The 27,587-nt window shown below is 44.7% G+C and overlaps 1 protein-coding gene across 1 annotated transcript in view; it reads right to left on the reverse strand.

The window, feature by feature from the left end:
* Positions 1-43: 43 nt before the first annotated feature.
* The window catches only part of LOC111979006 (myomegalin-like), a 36,360-nt gene continuing 8,816 nt past the window's right edge, over positions 44-27,587 (reverse strand). The window contains 26 exon segments of the mRNA XM_024009274.2: positions 44-3,240; positions 6,068-6,122; positions 6,374-6,420; positions 8,053-8,114; positions 8,116-8,189; positions 8,397-8,543; positions 8,729-8,931; positions 9,192-9,296; positions 9,610-9,897; positions 10,171-10,292; positions 10,409-10,631; positions 10,778-11,026; positions 11,297-11,548; positions 12,346-12,600; positions 12,713-12,963; positions 14,185-14,239; positions 14,361-14,478; positions 14,606-14,723; positions 14,916-15,133; positions 15,271-15,536; positions 15,802-15,918; positions 16,093-16,297; positions 18,967-19,264; positions 22,714-22,895; positions 23,331-23,449; positions 27,328-27,470. Of these exon segments, the coding sequence (XP_023865042.2) occupies positions 3,101-3,240; positions 6,068-6,122; positions 6,374-6,420; positions 8,053-8,114; positions 8,116-8,189; positions 8,397-8,543; positions 8,729-8,931; positions 9,192-9,296; positions 9,610-9,897; positions 10,171-10,292; positions 10,409-10,631; positions 10,778-11,026; positions 11,297-11,548; positions 12,346-12,600; positions 12,713-12,963; positions 14,185-14,239; positions 14,361-14,478; positions 14,606-14,723; positions 14,916-15,133; positions 15,271-15,536; positions 15,802-15,918; positions 16,093-16,297; positions 18,967-19,264; positions 22,714-22,895; positions 23,331-23,449; positions 27,328-27,470 (4,312 nt within the window). The 3' untranslated portion in view covers positions 44-3,100.

Raw genomic sequence — 27,587 nt, forward strand, 5'->3', positions numbered from 1 at the left:
ACATTCCCCACGTTCTGTACAGACACACCTATAACGTCAAAAGTTGTGACAAGTTCTTTTCATTTTTTTCCTTTTTATTATTTTTTGAACACAAAAAGTCCTCTGTGATAACACTGTGGCAACACACACACACAGTGACCATCTTCAGAGACAGAGCCCATAGTCAAGCTCTGTGTCGGCATCCTAGTTAGCTTCATCACACACTTCACGCACACACAACCTGGCAAACCAAGCTGCTCTTCGATTTCAATCACATAGCATTATTTACAATATATAAGTACTACTAGACACAGCTAAATACTGCTGTTTGATTCCTTTCTACACAACGCATTGTTCACGTGCTCTGGTAAATGTACTGTTCTACTCTGATCCAATCGGACACAATCCTATACATCTATGGTTTGTGTTTCTGCTTTGGTATAAAATATTCATTTTCCTTCATCGTTCTCAATCTTCTCATCAAATCCTTATTTGTCAACTGAAACACACGGCATGGGGTTTTATCTTAGAATGTTTGGCAATTTACCTCTAGGGATTATCAATTGAGTTGAGTGCAAACAAGACCTTGTTGGCAGATCTACTGTGATATATATCTAGGATAGACACCAAACGCTAGTCACTCCAAGTAAGTGTTAGGAGCACATTTTAAAGGCAAGCAAAGCAACATTATCTATCCAAAGCTTAATATTAGGTGGGCGTGTAATACCACTGTTTGGTTTCCGTCATATTCTAAGAAAAGGCATACATTTATGATTTCATAGCTGTGACTATTTTTTTACAATCTGGCATAATCAAAATCTAATAAACCATACAAAGCAGAAGAGAAAACACTCAAGGAAGCATAACTATTCTTAATAAAAGGACGGTTAACGTCAAAATAAAGCAGATCGTGCGTAGCTATTGCACAGCTACCCAGATATTCAACGTTTGCGTGTAGAGCAAAAGTCTGACATGATTATCCACACACAAAAAGGTCAACAGAATACAGTGAAAAAAAACAAGTCATTCACAACGTGAAAATTGCTAAATGTACAGCGAGAACACTTAAAACAATCAAAAGCAGCATAGGAAGAAAAACCTTTGGGTGTGACAATCTTCACCGATTGTGAAATCTAGAACATTGGTCCCACCAGTAGCCTGCCAAAGTTTGGAACAGGTAGGAGAATAAGGAACATGTTGCCAATAACACCATTGGAATGCAATGACGGTCATAAACCAAGACAAATACCTCAAAGAAGTCCAATGGAAATTTAACAATCCAGAATGATATTCTCTGGTTTTGTGGTACATCTCTCACAGGAGCCCAATTTAGTTTTTTTGTAATTCACAAAGCAGTAGTAGCCTAGTGTGAAAGATTCTCATTTTGAAAGGTTTGTTCCATTAATGACAAGATGTGCTCGTTTATAAAGCACATGTCCAAATAAGGTGAACCAATCATCTGACAGTTACCGTCTCTGCTTCAAATGGCTCTCAAAGAGCAGCCAATCAAATTATATCTCCATCATAATGTCATAGATGGTCTCATACGAGGCTGATGTCTTCCTATAGAGTCACATCGTGCTTATAGTAGGCTATGTCATTCGCATAGGTAAGGCAAACAAGTATGCGAAGAGTTCAAAGTTCAAACTTTGGCAAGTAAATGGTGATCCTCTGTTCCACGAACAAAGGTTGAGACTGTTCCTTTTAAAACCTCTCGGATGCATCGACACTGCACAAAAACTACATTTCATTTCACTCAGTAGTATTCAGGATAGTAAGTAGTATAACATTGCACTGACGATCTTTTTCACCTTATCAAGAGTGGCTAAATGCTTAAGTTCCAGTGTCAGGCAAAAAGCAAAAATAGCTGGCGTTGCCATGATCATTTAAATAACAACATTCATTATTGCACATGCTCGTCTGAGGACTCCTAAAGAGGAGCTTGAATACGCGTGTTCGGCCTCGGCACAATTTCAGCCCCTAGCGCCTTCTTTAGCCCTTACCCATTCAGTGTTAGATCATCGGAGGGCTAGGTGGAGCCGTAACCATATTGCTTTCACCTATCTGGTCCATTCAGATCTGGGAACACCGATGGGGTAGGTGCTAGGGGAAGGGGCTAGTGATTGAAATGGAACGGGGCCTTTGTTCTGCTATCCAGAAGCCTTGGCTAATGGCAGACAGACCATTCAGAGGCATCATCCTCCACAGATAAATATAGCACACAATTACCTAGAAGTGCTACACCTATACATTCCTCCACTGCGATTCCAGCAGATGTACATATGCTAGATTGTGGATGTCATTGTATTTTTTGCATTGTATTTGCAAAGAAAGTCCTCATTGGTGAAATGCCACAAGAAGAAGGCTTGCATTTCTGTGGCAATCGAAGTTGAAGATTTGTTTGAAAAGAAATTGATTGATCATGTATGTATGTATGTGTGTGTACTGTACTTTGTGTGTATACGTTTGTATACATTTCCTTTCTCAAGCCTTGAGTTCACATGCGTTGACACTTATCCCGTCCAAAAGCTACCAGGCAGAGGAGCACACTATCTATGCTCTGGGTAGAAGCTTCCCTCAGCCACAGATCTAGGATCAGCTTAACCTCCCCATTACCTTAACCATTCGGGAAAAAGCAAATCTGACCTTAGATCAGTGTCTAGGGGCAGCTTAATCCTACTTCTTCTACAGCAGTCAAGGACACACATTACTGTTACCATCAGAGGCACATTTCAAACCACCTTCTTCTTCACACTCACAAGGCAAACATCAGACTGAACCAACAGTCTCTGGAGTTAAAAGACACCAACAGAAGAACAGGGGTGAGTGGAGGTGGGAGAAAATAAAGGGATGAATGAAGAACAGTCAAACGAGGGTAGAGGAATGAACACTAAAGGAGGAAGAATTCAGGTAAGGCTCGAGGTGCAGGAGTCTTGGGCAAGAATTGCCGGCAGGAGAGAAATGGTGGAGAAAGAAAGAATGGATGGAGTGCTCTGAGGGTTTACGTTCGATGCTATAGACTAGGCTGAGAGGTGGATGGGGTGATGGGTGAGGCAGAGGAGGGGTTGTGGGGTCTTCTGGCGTTGAGGTCAGAGGTCGTGGTGTTGGGCTGGCTGGTTCTTTAACAGGTCAGCACCTGGAGCAGGCACTGGCTGCCACGCTTCCTGGTTCCCGGACGCTGATTGGACTTTGCCGGGGCGTCACCATGCTTCAAGAAACTCCAATCAGTAGGCCGTTCATTGGCTTGACTTCGGTCTTCAGCTAAGAGGGAAAAACAAGGAGAAAAGAAAGAAAACAATTATTATTCACTGGTACACTCCAGTTACACACCCAGATGAGGCCACAGCCAAAAAGTTTATGAAAAATTGTTACAACTTCACACTGCAATGAAGAGTAGAGTTAGGTTATTCTGCAACGATTTTGAAGATTTGTTGCGGTTAAAGGTTAATGGAATACTTTATGTTTTTGCTTTGTTAGCATGAAACCACAACAATAGCGTAAGTGCTTGCAGATGAAGAAAAGCGGAAAATGCCATTGAGTGAGTGATAGTTGCAGCATGTATATTGTTATCTAAAATCTGTTATCTAAAAACCTTCCCTCAGTAAGTAACCTGTATTAAGTGTAACTACCGGTAAAAGTATTGAAAAGATTCAGCCTGCCCTGGCTTTCAGCCAGTCACACCCACTCCTGTCAAATGATTTCATTACTCTTTTGACGAAGGACAGCAATTAGTATTTTTAAAGGCTATCAGGCTATATTTGTGTGTGTGTGTGTGTGTGTGTGTGTGTGTGTGTGTGTGTGTGTGTGTGTGTGTGTGTGTGTGTGTGTGTGTGTGTGTGTGTGTGTGTGTGTGTGTGTGTGTGTCTCTCTCTCCTTGGGAGAGAAATAGTTTCTAGTATTTTAATGATTGCCTTCAGAGAATGGAAACTATGCATATATTTAAAGTCTGCAATGGTACAGAAAATCATCATTGTGGGTGGTCCCCATAGTGGATCACTTAGGCTGCGTTTACACAGGCAACCCAATTCTGATCTTTTTTTGCACTAATAGATTTTTTTTCACATCAGATCTTTTTTAGAGCGGATGTAATTGGTCAAAAGACAAAACACAGCCTTAGTACACTGAACAAAAATATAAATACAACATGTAAAGTGTTTGTCCCATGTTTCATGAGCTGAAATAAAATACCCCAGACATTTTTTATATGCACGAAAAGCTTATTTCCATCAAATTTTGTGAACAAATTTGTTTACATCCTTGTTAGTGAGCATTTCTCCTTTGCCAAGATAATCCATCCACCTGACATGTGTGGAATATCAAGAAGCTGATTAAACAGCATGATCATTACACAGATGCACCTTATGCTGGGGACAATAAAAGGCCACTCTAAAATGTGCAGTTTTGTCACAAAACACAATGCCACCGATGTCTCATGTTTTGAGGGAGCACGCAATTGGCAAGATGACTGCAGGAATGTCCACCAGAGCTTTTGCCAGAGAATGTAACGTCGTTTTAGAGAATTTGTCAGTATGTCCAACCGGCCTCACAACCGCAGACCACATGTAACCACGCAAACCCAGGACCTCCACATCCGGCTTCTTCACCTGCGGGATCGTCTGAGACCAACCACCCAGACAGCTGATGAAACTGTGGGTTTGCACAACCGAAGAATTTCTGCACAAACTGTCAGAAACCGTCTCAGGGAAGCTCATCAGGGTGTCTTATGGTGGCAGTGTGGTTATGGTATGGGCAGGCATAAGCTACGGACAACGAACACGATTGCATTTTATCAGGCCTCCCGAGTGGCGCATCGGTCTAAGGCACTGCATCGCAGTGCTTGAGGCATCACTACAGCCCCGGGATGGGATTTTCTTGTCCCATCGCGCTCTACCGACTCCTTGTGGCTGGCCAGGCGCCTGCAAGCTGACTTTGGTCGCCAGTTGTACAGTGTTTCCCTCCGACACATTGGTGTGGCTGGCTTCTGGGTTAAGCGAGCAGTGTGTCAAGAAGCAGTGCGGCTTGGCAGGGTCCTGTTTCCTGATCTTCGCCTCTCTCGAGTCCGTACGGGAGTTGCAGCAATGGGACAAGACTGTAACTACCAATTAGATATCACGAAAAGTGGAGAGATAAAGGGGTAAAAAGTTTTAAAAACTAACTTTTTTTTCTCGCGCATTTTGTCGATGGCAATTTGAATGCACAGCACATGAGGTTGGTGGCACCTTAATTGGGGAGGATGGGCTCGTGGTAATGGCTGGAGCGGTTAATGGTATCAAATGGTTTCCATTTGTTTGATGCCATTCCATTTGCTCCGTTCCAGCCATTATTATGAGCCGTCCTCCCCGCAGCAGCCTCCACTGATGCACAGATACCTTTTACGAGATCCTGAGGTCCATTTTCGTGCCATTCATCCGCCGCCATCACCTAATGTTTTAGCATGACAATGCAGAGCCCCAATGTCGCAAGGATCTGTACACAATTCCTGGAAGTTGAAAATGTCCCAGTTCTTCCATGGCCTACACTCACTAGACATGTCACCCATTGAGCATGTTTGGGATGCTCTGGATCGAAATGTGTATGACAGCGCGTTCCAGTTCCCGCCAATATCCAGCAACTTCGCACTGCCATTGAAGAGGAGTGGGACAACATTCCACAGGCGACAATCAACAGGCTGATCAACTCTGCATGAGGCAAATGGTGGTCACACCAGATACTGACCAGTTTTCTGATCCACGACCCTACTTTTTTTTTTAAGGTATCTGTGACCAACAGATGCATATCGGTATTCCCAGTCATGTAAAATCCATAGATTAGGGCCCGTAACTCAGTAAAATCTTTGAAATTGTTGCATGTTGCGTTTATATTTTTTTTCAGTGTATAAACAGCATTTAAATATAATTCTATGGATGATAAAAACCCCATTGAGGTGTTGATTTAGGACAAGGCATTGGTTTCTACGACTTATATTCATCCATTTGTATGACTTATATGATAGTCCTTAAATATTATTGTTTGATTGGATGGTAAAACTGTGATGTCACACAGCACGACAGGCACAACAGGCCAAGCCACAGTGTGCCAAACCATTTACCGGCATAAGGAGTGGAAGAGGAGGAGCTTAGAGAGGACATCCTCCGATCGTTCTTCTGGAGGTACTCAGGGGAAAGGAGGAGGAGGAGGAGGAAGGAGGGAAGAGACAAACACAGGATGAAGGAACAGGTGAAACAGACAGGGAGGGTGCAAAACAGAGACAACACTAGAGATACAGTACTGACACTAGGACAGGGTAACCAGAAACTGAACACAACACATGAACAACATTTTATGTGGTATACAAGATGGGAATACTTTGGTATACAACATAGAGTATGTATTGAGGAAAATGACAATCTCTTACCTCCAAGTTAGTCCTTGCTTTTTTCAGCACATCGCGAGTCCTTGATACTGCAATGAAAAGGTGAAATGCACAATAAGAAGAAACATCTAACTAGGACCTTTTTATGTAACACACACACACACACACACAGGGACACCAGACCAAACACACACACACTGGGACACCAGACCAAACACACACACTGGGACACCAGACCAAACACACACACTGGAACACCAGACCAAACACACACACTGGGTCACCAGACCAAACACACACCACATGGACACCAGACCAAACACACCACACCAACACACTGGCACCAGACCAAACACACACACACACACACTGGACACCAGACCAAACACACACACACCACTGGGTCACCAGACCAAAACACACACACACACTGGGACACCAGACCAAAACACACACACACACACAACTGGGACACCAGACCAAACATACACGCACACACACACTGGAACACCAGACCAAACATACCACACACACACACACTGGACACCAGACCAAACACACACACACACACACACTGGACACCAGACCAAACACACACACACACACACACACACTGGGACACCAGACCAAACACACACACACACACACACACACACTGGGACACCAGACCAAACATACACGCACACACACACTGGAACACCAGACCAAACAGACACACACACACACACTGGGACACCAGACCAAACACACACACTGGACACCAGACCAACACACACACACACACGGACACCAGACCAAACACACACCACACACCACCACGACACCCACCAAACACACACACACACACACACACACACAACACACACACAACACACACACACACCACACACACACCACACACACACACACACCACACACACACACACACACACACACACACACACACACACACACACACACTGGACAACCAGACCAAACACACACACACACACACACACACACAACACTGGACACCAGACCAAACACACACACACTGGACACCAGACCAAACACACACACACACCACACTGGGACACCAGACCAAACACACACACACACACACACACACACACACACTGGACCAAACACACACACACTGGGACACCAGACAAACACACACACACACACACTGGGACACCAGACCAAACACACACACACACACACACACACACACTGGACACCAGACCAAACACACACACACACTGGGACACCAGACCAAACACACACACACTGGGACACCAGACCAAACACACACACACTGGAACACCAGACCAAACACACACACACTGGACACCAGACCAAACACACACACACTGGGTCACCAGACCAAACACACACACACTGGGACACCAGACCAAAGACACACACACTGGGACACCAGACCAAACACACCACACACTGGGACATAAGACCACGCACGCACACACTGGGACACCAGACCAAAGCACACACACTGGGACACCAGACCAAACCCAAACAACACACACACTGGACACCAGACCAAACACACACACACTGGACAACAGACCAAACACACACACGCACACACACACCCACCCACCCACCCACAAACACACACACACTGGGACACCAGACCAAACACACACACTGGGACACCAGACCAAACACACACACACTGGACACGAGACCACACCCACCCACAAACACACACAGACACTCACGCTGGTTGACGATGAAGTGCTCCATGCTTTCCTTGGTGCGGCTGGTGCTCCTCAGTCTCTGATGTTCCCTGAAGCACCTCCCCCTGCTCCGAGATACGCCCTCTCAGAGACAGAATCTCCTCCTGCATACACTGCTCCTGCATGGGTCACAGCAATCAATCAATAAATACAATGATCAATCAACTCAATATTTCAATCAAACAATAAACGAAACAACAGTTCATATCTCTGCCTAGCAACCTGCATTACCAATAGAGTGCCTCACAGCCACCACATGGTTGACAAACCACCAATTACAACGAAATAATTCATAATATGCTGGTAGTAAATAATGTACAGTGCACCTTCTTAAGGTTATGGGTGGAACGGTCTGTGCTGGGCAGGGCAGCCCTCCAAAACATCTTCGTCAGGGACACAACCTCCTCTAGGATCTGTCTCAGGGTCTTGGTGTTCGACAGCAGACTCCTCACACACCCATAGTCCAGGAGGACCTATACAGAGACACGGACACAGTTAGCTAGACACCTTCAATTTCCTGAAAGTAGCTGTAGTGACAGACTGTTTACATTGAGTAGGTGGCCAGCGCGCATGATTTGATTCTGGGTTTCGAGATGAGGTCATCTCCAGTTCAGTTGTTGGCGCAAATAGTTCTACTTTCCCTTTGACCTCCTCTTACCTGGTCCTGGCTGCCCTCCAGCATTGATTGGCTGAGGCATGCCTGCAGGGCTGTTTCCATTCGCTGGACCAGATTCCTCCCCTCCAGGACCTGCTGCTGCAGAGCGCTGTAGTCGTCCACGTGCCCGATGGCATGGCGCCCGTTCCGGTTAGAGAACGAGCCGTCCGGGGCGTCACCCTCCAGCTCTGAGTGGGGGTCCAGATCTGTAGGAGGGGAGGAAGACGGAGAGACAAGGGCTTAGTGTCAGACTAACGGGTAAACGAGAGAATTTGAGATTATTATTTGGTTTTTTGAGGTAATGAGAGGGATTAACATCCGGAATAACATCCTTCCTGGACTATTTTAACCTTAGAACCAGACTTATGTAAAATCCTACAGATTTAAAAATCCGATATGTACAACTCTCATTTCCCCATTTGTCACAGCGTGATTAAACAGGATGCAGTTAGCGTTAGAGTCACACCATTGGCAGTGAGCGGGGTCTCCTCCAGGTCTGTGTAGAGAACGTGGTATGGAGATCCACAGTTAAACAGCCCAATGTCTCTGACCGGGGGAGACGGAGCTGGGTCTGCAGAACAACACACACACAGACAGACAGGGATGCTCGGCCACCACACACACAACCCTGAACATTCAACATTCACTAAATGATAATGCTTTCAATAAAGAAAAAATGTCTGTTGTTATTAGTTCATTAAACACAGCAATCAGTCAGTTCAATGGGATTTACATGAGACAAACCGGTTGGTCCTATTGATAGTGTTGAAGAGTGGGCCTAGGATTAAGCTTAGGCTGGTATTGAGTATTGGTGCCTTTCAAGCTGATATCAAAATGTATTTCCATACTGTAACCCCAAACCACACCAGACAACATGCCCTTACCATGCAGTAGCTGCCGTCTGTAGAGGCTGTCCCTCTGGGGGCTGTCTGTAAGGGCACTGAGAGACGGGGTACGAGGGGGCTCCATCCCCCCAATGACCCCCACCCCTCCGTGGACCCCACCTCCCAGCTTCTGCTCCAGGTGTTTGTGGAGCTCCATCTGTTTCAGGACACTGTTCTCCTGGACACTGGACTGGAGCTGGGCTCTGAGGCTCCTCACCTCCCCTAGCAGCTCCCCCAGCTCCACGGGCAAGGCAGGGACCCCAACGTACTGGCCCTCACACAGGTACCCTGAAAATCACAATAATAGTGTCAGTCAATATAACACTGAATGTCGTAGGCCCACAGCAAGTATAAAGTCAAAACAGGAACTTCTGAGTGTAATTTGGAATTCTATGCAAGCAGTGTCTGATATATGCAAATGTCCCAGTTATGTGCACGTATCTCAAGTTAGGTTAATATTTTAACAAATGTTTCCATTGCTGAGCATTGATATAAAGGCAACCTCCTGAATTGCAGTGCTATATGAAACCACTAGCTTGTGGATAAAGTGAGTAAGCTGACCTTGGTTGCCCTTGGTGTTGGCACACACTCTGTCGTACACCTGCAGCTCACTCTGCAGAGAGTGGAGCAGCTCCCTGCTTTCACACAACTGCTGCTGCAGCAGGGACACCTCATGCTGGAGCCTGGAGACCAGAAAGAGATACAGGGTGAATACACACACACACACACACACACACACACACACACACACACACACACACAACACACAACACACCCTACACACACCCTACACACACACCTATTGTTCTTGTCATGGCTGTTCTGCCTCTCCTGTCTGAGTGTGTGTATCTGCTGTCCCTGCTCCTGTCTGAGTGTGTGTATCTGCTGTCCCTGCTCCTGGCTGCGTGTCTGCAGCCGCCGGAGCTCCTCCTTCCACTGCTCCGCCTCTAGCTCCGCCTGCTTCAGGCGGGCACGCCCCGTCACCACCACCTCACGCAGCTGCTCCGCCTCCTCACACGTATCTGAGGGGAACCACATATGATGGCGGGGCAAAGTTAGACACTACATCCGATCCTTTGGAACAAGATTAAATGATTCAGCCATATAGAAAAAATATGCAGAATGCGGTTCCATGTTGACCACAGCGTGGGTTGGTGAGATGCTGTACCTGAGCTGGCCTGCCGTTGTGCCTGGAGAGCCAGGTTCTCCTCTTTCAGGACTCTGATCTCATTGGACAGCTGGCTGACAGAGTCCAGCCCCTGGATGTAGATGTTAGTGGGGGCTCCTCCGTCGCGGCCGGTGGTGGCCAGGCGTTCCTCCAGCTGCTGTCTGAGCCTCTCGTTGGTCCTGATGGTCTCCTCCAGACGCTGACGCAGACACCGCACCTCTCTCAGGTGCTCTTCGATCAGGTCCACACCTGGGGAACACAGGACGGAGACGAGAGTTCAGATTCTTGTTTACATCAGCATCTTTGTGCACAGTGCATATTGTGCACGCCTTGGTCATAGATGAAACGAGATGCTGTAAAATAGTGTCTAGCCACTATGTGAAGTTCATCCAACGTTGAAGTTCATGGATTAGCACACAAAGATAAGTTCAAAGAGAAATCTTTCAAGTGCCCTATGAATAAACATAACTTGTAATTTATATGGAAAATCATTTGATTAATGGAAAGGGGTCTTCATACCAGTGAAGCTGTTTTTTGAATCGTTTCCTGATGACCCAACCCTGGCTGGCTGAACCATGTTCTCCATATCCCACAATGCAGCATTCTCCACCAGGTCTGTGGTGGCCTTCAGGGCTTGGCCCGCGGGTCGGCTGCCTAGCTGGTGTGGGTAAAAGGCATGATGGGTAATCTGGCCGTAAGGGGAGTGGTCTGGCTGGTGGTGTGCGGCTGGTGCGAGGTTGGACAGAGCGTTGGCGTGCGGAACCACAAAGCCTGAAACCATGGATATGGGAGAGATGTCAGAAACACAGCCAGAGTCTGTATTTATGAGCCAAACTTAGGTGCGGTTAAAGGAGTAGTTCACTAAATTAAAACTTGATGTTAGATGGTTCCTCGCCCTGAAAGTAGTCTATGGGCCAAGATAAACTGTAATCCATGGTTCATTTTTCTTTAAACAGCCACTACAACCTTCAGCTAACCTTAGCCACCACACGCTAACAATCAATGGAAGTGATTGGGGCATGTGGGCATGTTTTAAAAAATGATGTCCAATTCACCTGAAATCAATTCCATATTTGTTTTTGATGTTACTTTAAGGTGATATGGCGCCAACTTGTGTTTAATGAGAGCCTGCTTCTGGTCCAGGTATGCTGTAATACCATCTATAGAGAAAGAATTCTTGTTAGAGGGTATTACAGTATACCTGGACCAGAAGCAGGTACTGTATCATCAAACACAAGTTGGAGAACACCATACTGAGTAATCTTCCTCGTTGGAGTCTCTAGTCTAGGATCTCTCAACCCCAACATTGACACATCCACACCAAGTCTTTTACTCTATTCGCGGTCTCATCCTGATCCACTCTAGGCATGCTATGCTAGCCCTAACATCATCCAATCAATCACATGTATTTATAAAGCCACTACTCCAGCCAATGCTGTCCCTGTCGGTATCACACGAATACATGCTACAGATTCTACTCCATTCTGTTACTCCCACAATCCATAGCAACAAGCCTGTCCCTCAGTTAGTATGCTCCAAAAACACATGCTAACGCTAACTCTGCTCACTTTCATTCATAGTCATCTGTCTGGGCAGTGTAACCAGCTCCTGTTGCATCGCTTCCATAGACAAGGTCCTGGTCTGGGGGTTAAAGGCCATATGCCAGGGGTCATGGTTAGGATACAGACCGGGGAGGGACTGGGAGGCGGGTAGGGAGCAGGACATAGGACCAGTCTGACTGACCAACTCAGGGGTGGAGTACAGCATGTTAGGACAGCTGCTGGAGGACTTAAGACAGGGTGGAGGGAGGGAGTGGTGGAGGTCTGGAAAAAAGAGTGGTGAAAGGGATGAGAGGAGGTTGGAAAGAGGATGGAGGGAGGTTTAGAGTATGTGTCTATGAATAGCACATTACCTAAGTTTAAGTGGCTACTATACCTGTGTTTCCTGGGCCATCTCTCGCCCCCTGTTCCTGCTCTTCCTGAGCGTATTCGCTGGCTTCATCCACATCTGAGCATAGCTCCAGGTCCTCATTGGTCCGGCACTCGTCTGACACAAAGGAGGTCCTGTCTGATTGGTCAGTGGTCTCCGAGTGGGCATGGCTGCTGCAGGGGGTGTCGGAGCGCTGCTGTAGCTTGGTGTGGAGGGACTCGATGATCTTATCCTTCTGCTGTAGCTCTTTACTCAGCCTAGGGAGAGGGAGAGAGATTGATTATCTCATCCTTTGCTACAGATCTTTACTCAGTTCCTACAAGACATACACTACCGTTCAAACAGTTTGGGGTCACTTAGAAATGACCTTGTTTTTGAAAGGAAAGCAAGTTTTTTGTCCATTAAAATAACACCAGTCTCAACGTCAGCAGTGAAGAGGTGACTCCGGGATGCTGGCCTTCTAGGCAGAGTTGCAAAGGAAAAGCCATATCTCAGACTGGCCAATAAAAAGAAAAGATTAAGAGTGAGGAAAAGAACACAGACACTGGACAGAGGAACTCTGCCTAGACGGCCAGCATCCCAGAGTCGCCCCTTCACTGTTGAGGTTGAGACTGGTGTTTTGTGGGTACTATTTAATGAAGCTGGCAGTTGCGGCATTGTGAGGCATCTGTTTCTTAAACTAGACACTCTAATGTACTTGACCTCTTGCTCAGTTGTGCACCGGGGCCTCCCACTCCTCTTTCTACTCTGATTATAGCCAGTTTGCGCTGTTCTATGAAGGGAGTAGTACACAGTGTTGTACGAGATCTTCAGTTTCTTGGCAATTTCTCGCATGGAATTGCCTTCATTTCTCAGAACAAGAATAGACTGATGAGTTTCAGAAGAAAGTTCTTTGCTTCTGGCCATTTTGAGTCTGTAATCGAACCCACAAATGCTGATGCTCCAGATACTCAACTAGTCTGAAGAAGGCCAGTTTTATTGCTTTTAATCAGAACCACAGTTTTCAGCTGTGCTAACATAATGCAAAAGCGTTTTCTAATGATCAATTAGCCTTTTAAATGATAAACTTGGATTAGCTAACACACCATGCCACTGGAACACAGGAGTGATGGTTGCTGATAATGGGCCTCTGTAGATATTCAATTAAAAATCTGCCGTTTCCAGCTACAATAGTCATTTACAACATTAACAATGTCTACACTGTATTTCTGATCAATTTGATGTTATTTTAATGGCCAAAAAATGTGCTTTCCTTTCAAAAACAAGGACATTTCTAAGTGACCCCAAACTTTTGAACGGTAGTGTACACGTACAGACAGACATAACCACACACACAGACATAGGCCACCAGAAAACAGGCCACAAACCAGCAGCATATACCTGGAAAGATCCACCACAGAGCTCAAATACCGCAATCAAGTTCCAATACAAGTTGTATAACCATTTTGGAGACACATCATTAGGACATAAAAACCCACCGTAAAGCAAGCAGCTCATGGCCCATCTTATCATCATGGAGCTCAGCACGGTCGCCTGAGGAGAGAGATGGAGGGGTAGTGGAGAGGAAAGGGAGGACAGAAGATCAGGGAATGTGTGTGTGTGTGTGTGTGTGTGTGTGTGTGTGTGTGTGTGTGTGTGTGTTCTCCACACTCACGCCCACTGATCTTGGTGCCCACTCGTTGTGCCAGGGCAGTGCTCTGTGCCAACTGCTCTCTGAAGCTCTGCCCCATGTAGTAGTCGATGTCGTTGGCACGCAGCAGCTCCTCAAACGCCTGTCGAATCAACCACATTCAGTTAATAGTTAAATATATTTTTCATTTATTTCAATTACATTTATTTGATTCAATCACTGTGGTACATAATGTCCTAATCTGTGGAGAGATCGTCAGAGTGTCATACCTTGGTGGTGTCTCCCAGGTGCTGTGTGAGGATGTGACACACGCCGCGGCCCTCCCTCATCTTCTGACGCAGGTGGGACAACTCCCTGGCCTGTGCCTGGATCAGAGTGTTGTACTTCCTGTGCAGAGAGGGAGGAATAGGAGGGGTCAAGACATAAAAGACAGAGATCGTCATCATCACCATTATCATTGTTATCATAGTCATCATCACCATTATCATTATACAGTTATCATTACCATTATCATTGTTATCATAGTCAATGCCATCATTATTTCCTTCCTTAATTTCTTCTCTCTATTTCTCCACTCACCCAGGCCAGGTAGCACACTTCCCCTCCTCCACCGCCCCTCCTTTCCCCTCCAGCCTGGAGCTCTTGAGTTGCGCCTCCAGTGAGGCCACTCGGGACATCAGCTCTCGCAGCTCCCGGCTGGGCTTGGGTTCCATGCGAGGCCCCAGGCTGTCGGACATCCAGCCCTCATCCTCCTCCACACCCCCGGGGGCCGGGGAGGCCTCGAATGCCCAGTTCACCTGATAGAGAGGAGAGAAAAGACTGAATAGTCACAGAAAATGTCATATCAGCCCATGAAGCAAGAAGCGAACAAGACACTGAAGCAATCAATCAACTGATCAATCAATCAATCAGGTCTTGTATGTATATGATGTACCTTGCGCGGGGGGCGTTCCAGACTGGATGCGTAGTCACTGGTGGTGGATAGTGAACGCACACGTAGCTGCAACCCACGAATCACCTTGTGACAGCGGGCCAGCTTAGAACGCAGGTCCTGGACCAATTGCTGTAGAGAGCCTGTCACTGACTCCTCCCCCTCATCATAAGCCCCACCCACCCCCCCATCACCATGGAACCAAACCCCGGCACGCTCATAGTCCTGCTGGTGGCTCAGTGGGGTGCACATCTCCAGATCATCAAACTCTGAGGGAGGAGCGATACAGAAAGAGACTAACAAGTTGTACAGATCATCACACAGGCAAGGTAGTGACAGGTGAGGTGTGTGTGAAAAGTCAAGTAGGTACTGTATGGTGAGGTTGAGATGTCTCAAGTGACAAAGTGAGATAAAAGCAGTGAGAGGTGACGTTGTAAGTGAGGTGACAGGTGAGAGAGGCGTGAGACAAGACAGGAGCGAGAGAAAAGACAGGTGAGACTGGAGAGACAAATAAAGGAGACACAGCTCAGTTACCCGGGCTGCTGGCGTCCTCTCTCTCTGCCTCGTTCTCACTACGGCCACACGTCTCATAGCCCAGGTCCTGTAGGTCCACCTGGACCTGCTTATTGTCCTGCTCAACTGATGTCTCTGCTGTGAGAGTGTGCGTGAGAACCATTACTCATTGAGTAAATTACATCGAGTGATTCAATGAAGTGAATCAGCTACACTGTATTTAATTTCCAGCCATTATTATGAGCAGTCCTCTCCGTAGCAGCACCCTGTGGTATGCATGTATGTTTTCGGCGTAGGTGTATGATGACTCACTCAGCAGTTCCCTGTAGTCCTTGAGTTGTTCAGCCTGTGCGTGGACCGTGGCCTCAGACACCATGAGTCTCTCCTGCAGCTCTCTGCTCTCCTGTCTGCTCAGCGCCAAATCAGAACGCAGACGAACCACATGCTCACGGAGACCCGTCTCCACATGCTGCCAGAACCCGCCCACATCACCAGTGACATCATCAGACCCCGCCTCCTATAGGAATCAAGACAAGGCAAAATTCACTTGAATGCCCCTCCAACTAGTGGGAAACTCGTCTATAAATCTTGAGTTCCGACTTCTCCCACACGCTGGCCTCTGACGTCACCTACTAACGAAATACCTTGATAACAGGCAGTAACAACGAAACATTATTTATAAAAAGCAATATATTAATATGATTTTTGAACATTTAATTACAAACATGATAGCTGTACTTTTAGTTTATAATTGATGCAGCTTGTTGGCCATTAGCCAATTAGCATTTTCTAAACGAGTTCAAACCATTTGAACGCATCCAACTGGTATTTACGACTTCACAACTGGTAATTTACACCTTCCCACTTGGTTATGAATGCAGCATGAGTTACAAAAAAATAAGACAATGCCTGCTGATTCACTTTTACATGAGTAACCTAACAAGCTTAAACCATAACGGTTGAGCTTAAACCATAATGGTTGAGCTTAAACCATAATGGTTGACCTTAAACCATAATGGTTGAAATGTTGTTATATCTATAGCTAAAATAAATATAATGGTAGCAGAAAAAAGACGTCAGAAACATTTGTATTCATTATGGAAACAAAGCATTCACATGTATAGCAGATTGAAAAATCCTTAATACAGTTGAAGTCGGAAGTTTACATACACTTAGGCTGGAGTCATTAAAACTTTCAACCACTCCACACATTTCTTGTTAACAAACTATAGTTTTGGCAAGTCGGTTAGGACATCTACTTTGTGCATGACACAAGTAATTTTTACAACAATTGTTTACAGACAAATTATTTCACTTATAATTCACTGTATCACAATTCCAGTGGGTCAGAAGTTTACATACACTAAGTTGACTGTGCCTTTAAACAGCTTGGAAAATTCCAGAAAATTATGTCATGGCTTTAGAAGCCTCTGATAGGCTAATTGACATAATTTGAGTCAATTGGAGGTGTACTGTGGATGCATTTCAAGGCCTACTTTCAAACTCAGTGCCTCTCTGCTTGACATCATGGGAAAAACAAAAGAAATCCGCCAAGACCTCAGAAAACAAATTGTTGACCTCCACAAGTCTGGTTCATCTTTGGGAGCAATTTCAAACGCCTGAAGGTACCACGTTCATCTGTACAAACAATAGTATGCAAGTATAAACACCATGGGACCAAGCAGCTGTCATACCGCTCAGGAAGGAGACGCGTTCTGTCTCCTAGAGATGAACGTACTTTGGTGAGAAAAGTGCAAATCAATCCCAGAACAACAGCAAAGGACCTTGTGAAGATGCGGGAGGAAAGTATCTATATCCACAGTAAAACGAGTCCTATATCGACACAACGTGAAACGCCGCTCAGCAAGGAAGAAGCCACTGCTCAAAAAACGCCATAAAAAAGCCAGACTACGGTTTGCAACTGCACATGGGGAATAAGATTGTACTTTTTGGAGAAATGTCCTCTGGTCTGATGAAACAAAAAAATAACTGTTTGGCCATAATGACCATAATGTTTGGAGGAAACAGGGAGACGCTTGCAAGCCGAAGAACACCATCCCAACCGTGAAGAACAGGGTTGGCAGCATCATGTTGTGGGGGTGATTTGCTGCAGGAGTAGCAACTACTATATCTCAGGCATTGGTAAACTAAGGGATCCGTTTGTAGATACACACAAATTTGCTGCAGGAATTTGCTGCAGGACTGATGCACTTCACAAAATAGATGGCATCATGAGGAGGTACAATTATGTGGATATATTGAAGAAACATCTCAAGACATCAGTCAGAAAGTTAAAGCTTTGTTGCAAATGGGTCTTCCAAATGGACAATGACCCCAAGCATACTTCCAAAGTTTTGGCAAAATGGCTTAAGGACAACAAAGTCAAGGTATTGGAGTTGCCATCACAAAGCCCTGACCTCAATCCTGTAGAAAATGTGTGGGCAGAACTGAAAAAGTGTGTGCGAGCAAGGAGGCCTACAAACCTGACTCAGTTACACCTGCTCTGTCAGGAGCAATGGGCCAAAATTCCCCCAACTTATTGTGGGAAGCTTGTGGAAGGCTACCCAAAACGTTTGACCCAAGTTAAACAATTTAAAGGCAATGCTGCCAAATACTGCCAAATACTAATTGAGTGTATGTAAACTTCTGACCCACTGGGAATGTGATGAAAGAAATAAAAGCTGAAATAAATCATTCTCTCTACTATTATTCTGACATTTCACATTCTTAACATAAAGTGGTGATCCTAACTGACCTAAGACATGGAATTTTTACTCAGATTAAATGTCAGGAATTGTGAAAAACTGAGTTGAAATGTATTTGCCTAAGGTGTATGTAAACGTCCGACTTCGACTGTATGTCCTGTGTCCTATTTCATTAAGTGCATGCAGAAACACAGAACACTCCTTTCCTCTCGCCTGAAAAAAAGGAGCAGCAGTTGCCTGCCCAGAGCCAGTGCTGCTTATATAAACTATCCCCAGGCTAAGAAAACAGCCCTACATAGACTGCTATAGCTACACCAACACAGAGATATGAGGAGAGGGGGAAGGAAGTAGACACAGAGAGAGAGAGAGAGAGAGAGAATGAGATAGACAGAGAGAGATGAACATTTTGAATTATACAGAGCGTGAGATGTTAACACTATTCCGGCAAGCACTGGTTTTGGGTAGAGGATTGTACCTTTACCTTCTCTGTGTGGTCTGGCTGACGGTGGGACAGGAGAGTTCCCAGGTCTAAGGAGTGAGGTCTGGTACACTGTCTCTTCCCCATTCCCTCTCTCATCCTTACTGCTGGGGGCCCACGCTTGCTCTGGGTGGGTCCCACTGCTGGTAGTACCTCTTCCTCCTCCTCCATCTCCTCCTCCTCTTCCTGTTCCCATCCTTGGCACGCGTCTGTTGGATCTTCCAGCTCTCCTAGACCTTCTACCTCCCCTTGGTTCTCTTTTAGGGCCTCGTTCTCTTGCTGCAGCCTCAGCAGTGTACTCCTGCAAGAGACGGAAAGTAAACCATGGGATTCAGTATGAATAACAGCTACACTGCTTAAGGGTTACTGTAATTGCTTGGATAACCTTATCCACTATTATGTATTTATATTGGTCATTCTTTATATGCGGTGACCACTGCACAGAGCACCGGACGAATTATCACTGTGAATCATTGCAATGTTGTATCATGTAATGTTTGTTTATGTGTCAATTAATGCCGTAAGGGATGGGCCGCCAAAAATACATGTAATTCATCCATTAATTCACGACAACAACTAACGCAATGACAATCAGACTGTGAGCCTTTGACAGTGCTTGTAGTAGGTAGATGTTGGACATGATCTGGGCTAGGGCTACAGTATAGACCAGTGGTACTGATTGTGCGGGCCCGCATGCCTTTAATTTGCGGCTCGCGGTGATGTTCCTATTTCCCATTCATAATACATAACAATGATACAATTTCAATTCAATGTGTTTAATGCAGGCCTGAACACCTCATTGAATGTATATATTGTTCCCTTGACGTCAAATAGGTGGCAGTATAGCGCAGCCGTTGAACAGAAAGGCCAAAATAGAACGTTTGCCGAAATAGAACGTAACTGCTCAGCTACAGCGACATCAGTTTTCTACTAGCTAATTTTGCAGTTTGGTCGACATGGATCGAATTATTGTAAAAAAGAAACATGAATCTATTGACAATGAAAATGAGGGGGGAGAGCTGGAGAACAACGTGACAGCTATGAATGAACAACCACCGGAAAATCAGGAAGATGGCGGCGGTGAAATGCGGCTAGCTAATGTTGCTAACGTGGCTCCGGTGGCTAAGAGACGGATACGGTCGATTCAAGAAGAACACAGAAAGTCCCAAGAGAAATGGACAAACAAGTATTTTTTTTGTACTGCATAATGGGACTAGCTCACTTTGTCCTATTTGCCAGAAGGCAGTCAATTGTTTTAAACAAGCAAATGTAGAGATATTTCCAGTCACACCATGCCCACTTTGACAAAAAATATCCGCCACAAAGCAACCTCAGAAACAACAAAATAGCGCAACTCAAAGGACAGCTCAAATGATGACAACAAAAATGATTGACAGATCTAGCGCTGTTGCAGAGAAGACGACAGAGGCAACATATGAGATTGACTGGATACTCGTGAGAAACAAGGCCCTCACAGACGCGGAGATTGTCAAATAATGTTTTTTTTGGCCTCCGCAGAAATATATGCTGATTTCACAAACAAGAAAGCTATTTTAAAGCACATTAAAGGACTGCAACTCTCAGACTCGACCATAACAAGACGCATAGAAGACATCGGCGAGGACATCGGTAAGCACCTGAGTACTGTGTTTGGGTTCGTTTCCCTCAAAACGAGTCATTCAGAGAGGAACTTTTATGTTTACTGCCCCTTCAGGAACAAACAGGAAGAGAGGATATTCTGAAAGCCCTTGTTACATTTTTTGCTGAAAACAATATTGACTGGTCAAACCTGGCATCTGTGTGCACTGACGGTGCCCAAAACATGGGAGGGAAGGAGAAGGGACTCAACAATGAATATTGTGAAACAAAAACAGAGAAGCAGACTGACCAATGCACACATGGATTGCCTCACAAGGATAGCAACAACAGACTATGCAGTTGAAGTCGGAAGTTTACATACACTTAGGTTGGAGTCATTAAAACTTGTTTTTCAACCACTCCACAAATTTCTTATTAACAAACTATAGTTTTGGCAAGTCGGTTAGGACATCTACATTGTGCATGACACAAGTAATTTTTCTAACAATTGTTTACAGACAGATTATTTCACTTATAATTCACTGTATCACAATTCCAGTGGGTCAGAAGTTTACATACACTAAGTTGACTGTTGCCTTTAAACAGCTTGGAAAATTCCAGAAAATTATGTCATGGCTATAGCAGATTCTGGTAGGCTAATTGACATCATTTGAGTCAATTGGAGGTGTACCTGTGGATGTATTTCAAGGCCTACCTTCAAACTCAGTGCCTCTTTGCTTGACATCATGGGAAAATCAACAGAAATCAGCCAAGACCTCAGAAAACAGACTGGTTCATCCTTGGGAGCAATTTCCAAACGCCTGAAAGTACCACGTTTCATCTGTACAAACAATAGTACGCAAGTATAAACACCATGGGACCACGCAGCCGTCATACCGTTCTGTCTCCTAGAGATGAACGTACTTTGGTGCGAAAAGTGCAAATCAATCCCAGAACAACAGCAAAGGACCCTGTGAAGATGCTGGAGGAAACAGGTACAAAAGTATCTATATCCACAGTAAAACGAGTCCTATATCGACATAACCTGAAAGGCCGCTCAGCAAGAAAGAAGCCACTGCTCAAAAACCGCCATAAAAAAGCCAGACTACGGTTTGCAACTGCACATGGGGACAAAGATAGTACTTTTTGGAGAAATGTCCTCTGGTCTGATCAAACAAAAATAGAACTGTTTGGCCATAATGACCATCTTTATGTTTGGAGGAAAAAGGGGGAGGCTTGCAAGCCGAAGAACACCATCCCAACCGTGAAGCACGGGAGTGGCAGCATCATGTTGTGGGTGGTGCTTTGCTGCAGGAGGGCCTGGTGCATTTCACAAAATAGATGGCATCACGAGGAAGTAAAATTATGTGGATTTATTGAAGAAACATCTCAGACATCAGTCAGGAAGTTAAAGCTTGGTCACAAATGGGTCTTCCAAATGGACAATGACCCCAAGCATACTTCCAAAGTTGTGGAAAATGACTTAAGGACAACAAAGTCAAGGTATTGGATTGGCCATCACAAAGCCCTGACCTCAATCCTATAGAAAATTTGTGGGCAGAACTGAAAAAGCGTGTGCGAGCAAGGAGTCCTTCAAACCTGACTCAGTTACACCAGCTCTGTCAGGAGGAATGGGCCAAAATTCATCCAACTTATTGTGGGAAGCTTGTGGAAGGCTACCCAAAACGTTTGACCCAAGTTAAACAATTTAAAGGCAATGCTGCCAAATACTAATTGAGTGTATGTAAACTTCTGACGCACTGGGAATGTGATGAAATAAATAAAAGTAAATAATTCTCTCTGTAAACGTCCGACTTCAACTGTACATTTAGAATGAATTCAGTCAAGGAGCAGAAGAGACATTTTCGCTCATCCAACTACTGAGGTAACCCTTAATATGGGTCGTATACATGTGATGTAGCCTATTTGATGTGTGTATGTATATTTGTGATGTGCTGTACATCAAATCAATTGTGTGTGCTCTATTGCTCTGAATTTGCTCTCAATTGATAATATTGGAAGAGAAAGTAGAATAAATTAAAGATCTGTGCGGCTCTCTGAATGATTGTCTTACCCCAAAGTGGCCCCCTTGCAAAAAATAGTGAGTAACACTGGCATAGACCATTTAATGTGTTCTAATAGTAGGTGAGTGGGTACTGTGTATGTACATACCTCATCTGGGCTAGGGAGGAGTAGCCGGTGGTCTCCAGCTGTGTTCTCATCTCCTCCAGTTCTTCTTCTATTGCCCTCTTCTGTTCAGCCAGCTGCTTCACCTGCCCCATGGCCCCCTGGGACAGTGCTCCACTCACCGGTCCTCCAGACAGCACCCCCTGCCCACAGGCCATTCCAGATTTCTGGTCAAGAAAGAGAGGAAAAGAGAGTTAGAGAGAGGGAAAGAGAGGGGTAACAGAATTACAGTTTCATAACATGAAAAAGGACTTGTTAGTCTGGGTACTGGTCTGCGTCTGCTTAAGCTAATCGCTTTGTTATTGTCTTATTTGACAAGGGAACAATGCAGCGTTGTTGAATACAGAAACAGTCTGGCAACCAGGCTGGAAGATTGTCAACATTAAGCTCTAAAGTACAAGGGGATGAGATAAATGTTGGAAATCCCATACCTAAGGCAACAACATTGGAACATTGATACTGGAACATTGGTACATTGTGAGAGGCAACCAGTCTGTCTAGAGAGACTACGATGAGAGGCAACCAGTCTGTCTGAGAGACTACGATGAGAGGCACAAGGGTAGTGTACAATTTAAGATTTAAAAGTAAAAAGTCACATGTACCTTAGTGGAGGCCAGGCTTTTGGCAGTCAGTTTATCCTCATCGTCTTCGATACTGTCTGAGAACTCATCAGTGCTGCCCTGTTCATCATCTCCCTCCTCCTCTTCCTCCGTGCTGAGCTCTGAAAACACAACAGCCAACCGATCAGATCAGACACTTCCTCGTCCTTCTTTTCTCTCTCCGCCTCCCTTTGTCTCTCAACCTCTCCCCTACCAAGTTTGTCTATATCACACTCTACCACTCTCCCTCTAACTATCTTTCTTCCTCCCTCTTTCTCTCCCTCTCTCTCTCCCCCTCTCGCTTTCCCTGGTCAGAATCAAATGTTATGTCAGGAGTAGACAGCCAAATATACACATTGAGCCCAGCCCAGCCATGGATAGGACAGCCCCTCTGTCTTCTGCCCAACCCTGTAGTGTGTGTGTGTGTGTGTGTGTGTGTGTTCACTCTGTGCTGGGGATATGGACACACACATACACACACACACACACTCTCCCTCTCTGTGGCGCTATGAGGCACGAAGTAATAACAACCACAAAGATCTATTTTTAACATTCTGTCATAGAATGCATGTTCATGCTTTTACAGTATGATTTGACAATTAGATGTTCAATGCTTATTTTTTGTTGTTCTAGTTTCACCATATTAAAATGACAATTCAAGGACTTAAAGTGAGGGACAGACAGTAAATGAATCACTAATCACAGGGAATAAATAATAATCTCCCAGAAATGACTTTGTCAAAGCAAAAAAATAACCAGGGGATTGACAATGATGGTGAAACATGGATACATTTGGGGGTTAAGTGGGTTAAAATCTTCCTAGAGGGGACAGGGTTGACGGAAAAACATGGAGACATTTGGGGGTTAAGTGGGTTAAAATCTTCCTAGAGGTGACAGTGTTGACGGAGGAACATGGAGACATGTGGGGGTTAAGTGGGTTAAAATCTTCCTAGAGGTGACAGTGTTGACGGAGGAACATGTCAAAATGCTGAATTTTGGCACTTAAGCAAGTCTTTGTTTAAATAAAAAATCTGATTTATTTAATTCTCCATTTGGTCTCTATTTAATAGTAAACGGCTTTCAAATTTTCAATATTGGTGCACAATTCCTACTTAAAATATCAAAGGGACGCAAAATGCACCCATTTTGTGGAATGACCCTACTGTGTGCATTCTTCGCATAACGACGCACCTCTGCCTCCGTTTAGACCGAAGATAATGAAATCTTCTATGGAAGAGTCTTATGGGAGAGATTATTCTTGGTGAACTGCCTATAACTCACTTATAACACTTGGCATTGTGTATTATTCAGCCTACAGAACAGTAGCACATTTTAGACAGCTGGTGTGTCTGACACTATGACAGAGCTATTTGTCTGAAGGAGTTCATACACGTAACTGCCAAAATAAAGGAAACGTCAACATAAAGTGTCTTAGTAGGGCGTTGGGCCACCACGAGCCACCAGAACCGCTTCAATGCGCCTTGGCATAGATTCTACAAGTGTCTGGAACTCTATTGGAGTGATGCGACACCATTCTTCCACAAGAAATTCCGTCATTTGGTGGTTTGTTGATGCTGGTGGTGAACGCCGTCTTAGGTGCCGCGCCAGAATCTCCCATAAGTGTTTAATTGGGCTGAGATCTGGTGACTGAGACAGACACACACCTACACCCTTTAAACACCCTATGTTCCTTTGAGACCCCTCTTTCAATGTCACTGAGATCTCTTCTTCTAGCCATGGTAGCAAAATAAAGGGCAACTGGGCATTTTTATAAACGACCCTAAGCATGATGGGAAGTTCATTGCCTAATTAACTCAGGAACCACACCTGTGTGGAAGCACCTGCTTTCAAAATACTTTGAATCCCTCATTTACTTGTGTTTGATTTATTTTGGCGGTTACCTGTATGTACAATAGAAGCATCTCTCTGAACGCGTTATGAAATGGTATATTCATGTAATTATAGTTGAATGCTATATAATTACATGATATTACAGTTAAATCATGACATATAAACCATATGAACTAATAATTTTCACATCTCCGTGTCCAGTCCTTACCAGAGCCTCTGGTGGTGACGGTGAGACACATATGAAACACACAGATCCAGACCGTGCAGACATGTGATGTGCTAAATTCACAGGAGGCTGCTAAGGGGAAAATGGCTCATAATAATGGCCAGAACAGAGCTAATGGAATGGCATCAAATACCTGGAAACCATGTTTGATTTATTTGATACCGTCCACTAATTCCGCTCCAGCAATTTCCAGGAGCCCGTCCTCCCCAATTAAGGTGCCACCAACCTCCTGTGCTATCTGTATATACCTTGTATAATCTATCCTGTTAGATATAATGAATGGAAATCATTACTAGTGTGAGGCAGAAGGACTGTTTCACATAATATACTATACTGATTATGTTTTCTCATACCTAATAGTGACTTACCTGTGTCAACGTTGTCAATCCACATCACAGTAAACTAGCCATGCAAACAACATGCTGGGATTGCCATGCACGTGGCAGAGAAGTCATGGGTTAACGACAGAGATGGTAGTGTAACTCCCTAAAAACACGAGAGATCTCTTTCTTCTGTGAAAGAAAACGTGTTTTATAATGATATTCTTAGAATATGTGTGAGCGTGTGTGAGAGCATGCGTGTGTGTGTGTGTATGCAAGTGTTTGTGGGCGGTAATGTTTAAGAGTGTGTTTTAAGCACAGAGACTATGGAGACAGAATGTAGAGACAGAGGCGACTCTTCAGACAGGGATGAGAAAAGCACATGATCACCCCTTTCTTTCTTTCACCTCAGGGATAGACAGAACACCCTTTATCTGTTCTCTACTAGTTGGGGGTGAAGGGAGGGTTTGTTGTATTGGATAAGGGGGCAAAAAGGGAGAGGGAATCCAGTCCCCAATTTAAAAAAACAGGAAATATTTTATTTACTTTCCATTTCAAAGTACAATTTTTTTTACCCCAAATCTTAATTGAAAATTCCTTCACTAATCCCAAAATCCTTAAAACCTAATCAATCTGGACCAATCGAATCTCGAATGATTCTAGGTATAATCTTATTATCATGTCTTTATCACATCGTGATTGGTACAAAGTCTATCAATATAAATGCAAGAAATAGGCCTGCTATCTAAGATACTTGGGTTGTGGGGTATCGAAGAGGGATAACAAGGTTAACAAATAACTAAGATAAGGATTCTTACTTTGTTGAGAAAACACTATTGACTACTCACCTAGTGGTCCATGCATCGTCTTCGAGACTAAGAATAACTATGAGCAAATTACAGAATCTTTAAAACCTGTGGAATGGAGATCTGCGGAGGAATACTAACTACTTGGCCATCCTTTTGATTTCAGCTAAAATATCTTGGGCCTGCATATGGTATGTACACAAAGATGTTATTAAATAATAAGATGGATGACTTGAAGACATTTACTGTAAGGCATGAGCTGGACTGTCTACACAACACATCACATTACCGTAAGGCTGGACACATTGACACCGAGAGACACAGTACAAATACAAAAATAGCATTACAGAACAGCCGCACTGCAAAGCATTACGCAGGCAGTTTGTAAAAACAATACAAACACAACAATTCAAAACACACTCACAGAATATATGAATAATAATAAATAATAAAACATCTGAGTTGCACGTTGCCACTTCATACAGTAATTAAAACCACCCCAAAAACGTGTTGTTGTTTAGAACAGGCATCGGTTATTGTGTGGTGTCTGTGTCATCCAAAGAGGAACAAAGTTGCCCATAGTCACTGACCTTAGGTCAGTATTGAGTGTTTGGATGACTAATGGTTAAGGTTAGGATTTAGGTGAATTTAAACCGATCCTAGATCTGCACCTAAGGGCAACTTCTACCTGCAGTGCATTTGTCTGACTCGTTGGTGCAGTGGCTAGACAGAATATCCTACAGAATTAGTAACAGTGCCCCCGGTAGCCCTGTCGGCCGGTCCCTGCCCGTCCCCACCTCCAAAGTCAGACTGCCTCTTAGCTGCCCTCTCCAGTGCCAGGGCGGTCTTCCGGGTCCTGGCTAGGACCTCCTCCAGCTGCCCTCGGAGTGCCTGAACAGAGTCCAGTTCGGTGTGCAGGGCCCGGGTCTTCTCTGAGCTGCTGAGAGAGGGGCAATGACACCGAACACAAACATCCTCAAACACTGATTGTGGTTTTAACAGTTGTTACTAGCCTACTACTGCATGCAGCAATGTGTACTGACACTGGCTTACACTG

The sequence above is a fragment of the Salvelinus sp. IW2-2015 genome, linkage group LG19 (assembly GCF_002910315.2).
Source record: "Salvelinus sp. IW2-2015 linkage group LG19, ASM291031v2, whole genome shotgun sequence".
Taxonomy (NCBI): Eukaryota; Metazoa; Chordata; class Actinopteri; order Salmoniformes; family Salmonidae; genus Salvelinus; species Salvelinus sp. IW2-2015.